Source organism: Gambusia affinis, linkage group LG09 (assembly GCF_019740435.1).
Source record: "Gambusia affinis linkage group LG09, SWU_Gaff_1.0, whole genome shotgun sequence".
Classification (NCBI taxonomy): domain Eukaryota; kingdom Metazoa; phylum Chordata; class Actinopteri; order Cyprinodontiformes; family Poeciliidae; genus Gambusia; species Gambusia affinis.
In genome coordinates, this window is record NC_057876.1 from 23,190,528 (window position 1) to 23,198,355 (window position 7,828).

At 38.1% G+C, this 7,828-nt stretch overlaps 1 protein-coding gene across 1 annotated transcript; it reads left to right on the forward strand.

Annotated features, from left to right (window-relative positions):
- Positions 1–2,563: 2,563 nt before the first annotated feature.
- f9a (coagulation factor IXa) lies at positions 2,564–7,738 on the forward strand. The gene is made up of 8 exons (XM_044127196.1): positions 2,564–2,747; positions 2,826–3,001; positions 3,078–3,102; positions 3,205–3,318; positions 4,075–4,209; positions 4,286–4,593; positions 4,684–4,807; positions 5,142–7,738. The coding sequence occupies exons 1-8, from the start codon at positions 2,693–2,695 to the stop codon at positions 5,729–5,731; spliced, it is 1,527 nt and encodes a 508-aa protein (XP_043983131.1). The 5' UTR covers positions 2,564–2,692; the 3' UTR covers positions 5,732–7,738.
- Positions 7,739–7,828: the final 90 nt, after the last annotated feature.

Here is a 7,828-nt window from a genome sequence, read left to right on the forward strand (position 1 = left end):
ACCTCCACTGCTGGGACTAATCTAATTGGAGTGGATGCAGACTCCCCGACTGCTAAAGAACAAGGGAAGACAGACATGTCTGGGAGATCTTCTTTAATCAATAATTATCTACAGATTACTTCATATTATCTTCATTCATACATTCACTCTATCTAAAATAAAAAAGTCAAGTCAGCATGCACGTTTCATGATTTTTCATCAAATTACTGAGAAAAAATGTTGGGGTTTTTTCTGCTCACTGAAGACTGAAAGCCCAGTCATTTCGAGGTCGTTGTCCTCACTGCTGTTAAACTGGGCTTACACTGTGTGGAAAGTATGACATTATGAAGCCCACATGCTCTCCATGAGGCTCAGCAACAGATTTAGATTTAGAAATATGACTCAGGGAAGGCAGTGCAGGGTTTGTTGAACGGGGGACATCAGCTGTGGCGAAAGTCTGTTATTTAAAGCTCTGAAAGTTTGGAAATCATGTTATAAACAAACATATTTACTACAACTGAACCCTGATACTTGTCGTGCGTGGAGATTGAGAAGCTCTTGCATCAAGTAGACAGCGTTAATTACTCAAGCATGAATTATTTAGCTTCTAAACGATTGAGGGAAATAAAAATGCCTGCAGTCGATAGTTGTTAACACTTGAGAAGACTTTGGACTCCCTGTGGGGGGATTCCACAGTCAGTGATGGGTTTCATCTTATACACAGGACCAGAAAATGATACCACAGCTAAATCTTTAGCTGGCATGCTGAATCAGCATCCAGGGTCCCTGAATGCATCATTGTCTCGAGTATTGACTGACCATATTGAATGATCGGTAGAGGGTGTGAGGACAACAGGTAGAAAGAAAAAACATTGGACAATTTGGGGTAAGTTCACATGATGTTTAGCTTGTGATTGCTTTAAATAATATAAATAATTATCAATATATCTTATTGTTAATACTTTACATACTGTTCTCTAACATGGGCAAATAAATTAAGAATAGTGCAGAATAAACACTTTTGATCTCAGGTACATCGGTTCTATGAAATGTGTTGGGTACTGACAGGACAGGTCCCATCTCCCTTCAAAACAATAACTGTATAACTGTATCAGGGATGGGTATGTAATGCCAGGTCAACAGGTCTGAGGTATATATAGGGGCAGGTCCATTTAAAGCTCTGAAGGTGAACAGAAAGATTTTAAACTCAGACATGCAGTGAACTTTATGTGTCCAGCTGGTTGTGAATGAAAGACATTCACAACCAGCTGGAGAGCAAAGATTTGACCCAGTGGAGTTGAATTTGTCCCAACAAACGAGCAAATAAAATTTTTAACTAAGTTTTTATGTTTACATTAAAAAGTATTTTAATTTACAATGTATTTTAGTAAAAATATCCACACAATAAACAGATGCCGACTTTTTCAGTCTGTCAATTTCCATTTATGCATTTACACAGCTGTAAGAACTACTGTCGTCATTAACCTTTTGGACTTGTTCATCATGAACTAATACTAACTAATATTTCTGTGGAGGTTTTTCTATCAAATCTTCTTAATGCCATCTGAATTTAGTTATATTATGTGAACCATAAACTGAAAGCATGAAAGACAATGCAACAGTATATCCTGAACTGTGTATTTCCTAAACTATTCTGAAGAGATTTAGTTCAGTTATTGAAAAAGGAGTGAGACTTGATGTTTCTGCAGTGAACCTCGTCTGACAAGTGATGTGGCGCCACCTTGTGGTAAATCCTTCCAAGTACATTTTTTAAATTCCTCTGGCTTGGCTTTATGCACTAGAGATGTTTAAATTTTAGGTTTTTCTAAAGAGATGGCAGCATTTACATTTAATTCACATTTCCTTTTGAGAATATAAATATTCCATTAAAAAAAAACAACATTGGAAAAAAAAACATTTTTTTTAAATAAAGTCCTGCTCAATTCATGCCTGGACCTCAATGAAGTTATATTTATTTAATACAAAACTGTTTTTCTGTTCCATAATGGTCACCACTATTCAAATATGTCACCACGGTATACAATTAGTATGAAAACTAATGCAAATAATAAAAAAACACTTTATTATTATTGTCAACAAGCTTTTTCATGTCCATTATTTTAGTTTCTTAAAACTTGTGAACATGAAGAAAACACAAAGCATTGGGTGGCTTTTTTCAGTTATGTCACCCAATCCAAATCATATATTAGTGACAAATACATATAGAGCAATTTGTAAAATTGTGCTATATTTATCCTTTACTTTTTATTATTTATGCAGATTTTTTTTCTCTCTGCAAAATGTCTCAATGTCTCACATTGAGGCCTTTTACTTTGTGCTCCAGCAGTTTAGGATAAACCATAAAGAAAAAATCAAGGAAAAAAAGGGTTAATTTGCTTCCATAAGCAAAGAGAAATCATGACAAAGTTTCACAAGATCCCTGCAACCTTTTCAGTTTCTGTAACAGTATGCACTCTCCCTGCCCTGACTGACTTGTAGCTCAACATTGTTTCATTGCCATTATTTGTCAGTCAACACATTTGATACAACTGCAATTTTTTGTTCACATGGATGTTGACTCAGTCAGGCAGATTGTTTTTCTTTTTCTCTGAACAAGCACACATCAAATTGTGAGTCCAAGTGTGCAAACACGGGGTTGTACTTTGGAGCTGTGGCCCAAAGTGTTTCTGTTGGATTTACACTAAAAGTTAGGATGGCACGAGCTTTTCTGTTTTTGCTGCTTTTGGACTTTCACCTTGGCTCGACAGGTATTAAACAACTTTCAAAAAAAAAAATTTTTAATGGTAATAAGAAGACCCAGTCTGTGTATTGTGTTTTATATCTAGCCTCCAACACTGTGCTCCTCTCTGAGAAGACAGCCGACAGCTTCCTCAAGAGACACAAACGTGAGAACGCTGGGATGTTCGAGGAGTTTCTGCAGGGAAACTTGGAAAGAGAATGTATAGAAGAGAAATGTAACCTGGAAGAAGCCAGGGAGATATTTGAGAATGATGAAAAAACTGTGAGTATTTTATCATTATATTTGGAACAAATTCTCATAGTTTGTGGCCGTGGTCATGACTTACTCTGTGTTTTAGATGGCATTTTGGTCAACATATGTAGGTAAGGGATCTTTTCAATCTGATATTTTAGGTAGAAGAAAGTGTTTATTTCAGGATAACATGGATGACAAAAAGTTTAAATCCTGTGTTTGACTTTCTTCAGATGGCAATCAGTGCGCCTCGAGCCCATGTCTGAACCAGGGGTCATGCAAAGACCATCTGGGCTACTACATCTGCACATGTGTGTCTGGCTTCACTGGCACAAACTGTGAGATCGGTGAGGGCATTTTTCTTTAGCCCCACTCAAGTTTTTTGTTTTTTTACCTAAGAAAATTTGATTTTTCTCTGGCATACAATCCAAATTTGTTTACAGCAAGGTATCAGTGTCAAAGAATGAAAAAACTATTTCTCTTGTTTCTAAATTGTTTCTAAATTGAATCAGAGACTCATATTGAGCATCAGTCTGGCTTTGGGTTACAGTATTGGATTGTTTGTCTTTCTCAATGTTCTGAAAACAACGACTGAATGTTTTGTGAGCTGCAGTCAAACTGAAAATGTTTTGTTTCTTTTGCAGCATGATAGGTAGCAAAATAATTTTTTTAATTGCAATAAACAAATGTGTGATGACAGACATACAAAGTGCAGTTTGTCACAAGACGTGTAATAAATACAGATGAGACCCAATATGGCCTGAATAGTACAATACATGCCACATTTTATAGGTAGTGCATATTAGCTTGAACACATTAGTCCATGATGAAACATGTTGGTGGCAGGATCAAGCTGTAGTGATGTGTGGGAAAGCTGGTCAAATCTGAGGGTTGGTGTTGCTAAATAAAAGGTAACTTCTTTATAAAATCTTATTAAAAACGAAGCTATATTTGAAATTCCTAAAATTGTAATTGATTCTTGTGAGTTTATAAAAAATGAATACCATACTTCTTAGACATTTTTAAAGGATTTAGCGCCAGGTCTTTGAAGGCAGTGTGAAAGGAGAAGCTTAATCCCGGTTCTTTTTTTCTTGTCTACACAGTCTTACAAAAAAGATGTGACATAAACAATGGAGACTGCAAACATTTCTGTGGCACAATAGGAACCTTTGGGGCAAAATGCTTCTGCGCGACAGGATATGAGTTGATGTCGGATGGGGTCAGCTGTAAAGCAACAGGTTTGGAGTTAAACAGCTGAATATCATGAAAAAGTAGAATTGGTTCCTATTAAAACCTCTTTTCCTTCTTTATCAGTTGAATTCCCCTGTGGGAAAACTGGACTAACCGTTGTGAAGCCAGTCGTAAGGTCTTTCTACAACCCTGGGCTGTCAGACCACCTGAACGCCACGTCTCCAACCAACATGACGCCTGCAGCAGCACCCAGCACCACAGAGCCAGATCTGGATTTGTATGACTATGATGACTTTGGTCAGAATCAGTCTCTTAGTGACCTGCTTTTATTGGAATTCAATCGCGCTGAAAACATCTCTTTGGAGCCACAAACACCTTTCAAACGTATAGTTGGTGGGAGGTTAGTCGCTCCAGGAGAGATTCCCTGGCAGGTACCGTTTAGACGCACAAATATCAGGAACACTGTGGCATCCAGATTCTGTTTCTATCCCCTAGTGTGTTCATCAGCTTTATTTTTCCAGGTCGGACTGATAGCAAAACCCAGTGGTCAGTTATTTTGCGGGGGCTCCATCCTCTCAGAGCGCTGGGTCATCACTGCTGCTCATTGTCTGAAGGAGGTGACTGGCTCCTTCTCAGTCAGAGTGGGTAAGAATCACAGACGACACACTGAGCTGCTATTTAAAGCTAAATATCTGCAACAATACAGCCCTTTCCAGTTCCCTTTCTTCCCTGATAAATACATTTACTCAATTTTAAATCGGATTTTCTGGTGTGAGATTCTTTGCAACAATATAATTTACTTAGTGGCTTTTTTTTCCCAGGTGGGCAGAAATTGTAAAAGCCACTGTACATGCAGAAAAATTTTATTTCTTTTTCTATTTATTGCTGTCAATTGTACTTCATATGATTTCTTTTCAAGAGCACAAACGGTGGTTAATTTGTACGGAGCTTAATTCATATTAAATTTCTCTGCCAACAGGGGAACATAATACTCAAATCACGGAGGGCCGAGAGCAAGACTATGAGGTGTTGGAGGAACACGCACACCCACGCTACAACGCAACCTTAGACACGTACAACCACGACATTGCCTTGCTCTACCTCAAAGACCCCATCAGCTTCTCAGCAGCGGTCCGACCGATCTGCATCGGGCCCATGGCTTTCATCGAGGCCTTGGTGAAGCAACCTTCCCCGGCTACGGTGAGCGGCTGGGGCCGCACTCGCTTCCTGGGGTTCACTTCCAACATTCTGCAGAAGATCGAGGTTCCCTTCATAGATCAGACTGAGTGTAAAAAAAGCAGCAACGAAAGGATCACTCCTGTCATGTTCTGCGCTGGATTCTACAATGTGGCCAAAGATGCCTGTCAGGGCGACAGCGGAGGTCCTCACGCTAAGAGCTACCTTAACACTTGGTTCCTGACGGGGATTGTAAGTTGGGGGGAGGAATGTGCAAAAGAAGGGAAGTACGGCGTGTACACCCGGGTTTCTGTTTACTACAGCTGGATAAAGTATGTGATGAGTGTAACTAAACGCAGGCTGTCTTCCGATGTGGAATACCCAGACTCATGACTTGCATGGATGTTGATATACAGCGCAGGCCACATTTTTGGCACATCGATTAGCAAATCACCTTAAAATAAAGCAATCTTTCATTACAGCAGCATAGGATCACACCGAAAAGAAAGTGGAAGAATCCAACTTAATTGTTTTTCAGTGAGATGTAAATATGAGACGAACCATTTCCAAAACTTTGCTGGTAATACCATACCAAAAAAATATTTATGCAATACGAAAAGCACTTTGTCGTATTCTAAAATGTTTTTGCATTCTTTTTTATTCTCTCTTTAAATCATGAGTCTAACTCCAGTCCTCCACTTCTAATGTCCTGCATTGTTCTGAATCAAACGGCTGGGTCACAAGCAGACCTTGGTAGAACCTGATTGGTGAACAGGATGGTGGTCGTCCAGGTGTGGAGTTTGACATCTATGCTTTAATATTCTACAGTCCTCTCTTTAGATCACCTCTCAGGGTTTGTAACAGATTGTGGACTGAGACGGTCTTGGAAGAATATTGAATGTGTTTCTGGTCAATCATTTCTATTGTGTGTTTTGGAGTAAGGACCCAATAATTATGCTTCTTAAAACAGTTTGTGAGACCAATGCCATGAACTCTAAAGGGCTCCCACTGAATTTGGATGAAAAAGAGGCCCAAAGCGTTACAGATCCTCCACCGTACATTTTAACGTAATTGTCATTTGCTTCACTTCACACCAGGGATCTGCTAAAGAAGAAACTTTTTACAAAACTTTTAACATTTATCTTTATTTTAAAATCTTGAAAGAAATAAAGATGTTGGTTCTTTAATAGTAGTTTTTATTGGACATTTAAAATATCTCATATTACATTTGCAGCTCTAAGCGAGTCATATTTACCTTTATGAAGGCATAACTGGTTCTTTGGAGTGTAAAGGTTGCAGATCCCTGTTCTGGACCCATCGGGAGTGTTTGTTGCCAAAAACTCAGAAATAAAAACGTTTGCAATTAAAGTTTACGTTCATAACAGTGAGAATGGAAAGTTGTTTTTTGTTTGGCGTCTATCCCAATCAAGCAGTTGAGTTGGTGGCTTCAATGTGTTTTTTTCTACAGTTCTCTAAAGATCTATAAGGACAAAAACATGAGTAAGTTTAAGAATAAATAAACTGCGATAGCTAAATCTTTATACAACAGTAAAGCAGCAAGAGCAACAAATAGAAGCCACCAGCCAAATGAAAGAAAACAAACCTTTCAAGGCCAAAGCTTCAGATACTTTCCAAACAATTTTAAAAATATCCAGGATAGATTTATTATTTACATGTTTTTCTGAAACAAGAATACAGACATATTAGTTTACATCCATTGTGTTACCAATGAAATTCAACTACACTAAAAACTGTTATTGCAGTGTATGTGTTAATATTATTAGATTACTTTTAAAAGAACCAAAGATATTTTAAAAAATCAAATTTAAACTGCCATGCATTTTCAGTATAAAAACAAATGTTCAGCAACAAGCATATGTTACATGGCTCAGCAGGATTCAAGCAACTTTTTTGCCTTCTGTAGCGACATCTGTGCAAATTGTGCAGCATTTTGGATTAAAAAAAAGGGAAACCATCTTGATATTGTCACATCCCTTTAACTAAATGTCTAAATAGTTATGCATAGCTTATTTGAACATATGGAGGTGTGATTTCCTTAGGGACTTAACAGATACTTCACAATATGACAGAAAAATAAAGAAATTACCATTTTAGGAGGTGCGAGGTGTGCAGCAGTCACTGCCACTTTCTGGACTCGTTTCCATTTCAACAACAGCCTATGACAGCCACTCAGTTTGGTGTGATGAATTGTATAAATCTGTAATCAATATTTAATTAAGTGTTCAACACAAAGCATATAAATTTCATGTTGGCTCTAAGGGATCCCTTTTAACGGGGAAAGAAAGAGTTACTGAGCTATAATGCTAAGAGAGGATTCATTTTTCTTCTGTTGATTGAGCACAGCATCGTTTTCTCTCACCCCTCCTACATCCTTCTTATCTGTGCTGTGAATGACGGTCACCTCTCTGGAAATCTTCAGTAAGATGACAGCATCTTGCGCTCGGCTACCCTCCAAGGAAAACGGTACCT

Excerpts from the sequence above, each read along its gene's own strand:
- f9a (XM_044127196.1), top strand. The coding sequence starts at position 2,693 with ATGGCACGAGCTTTTCTGTTTTTGCTGCTTTTGGACTTTCACCTTGGC. Across the intron at positions 3,002-3,077 it reads TTGAGAATGATGAAAAAACT|ATGGCATTTTGGTCAACATA; the intron begins GTGAGTATTTTA and ends TCTGTGTTTTAG. Across the intron at positions 3,319-4,074 it reads TGGCACAAACTGTGAGATCG|TCTTACAAAAAAGATGTGAC; the intron begins GTGAGGGCATTT and ends TTGTCTACACAG.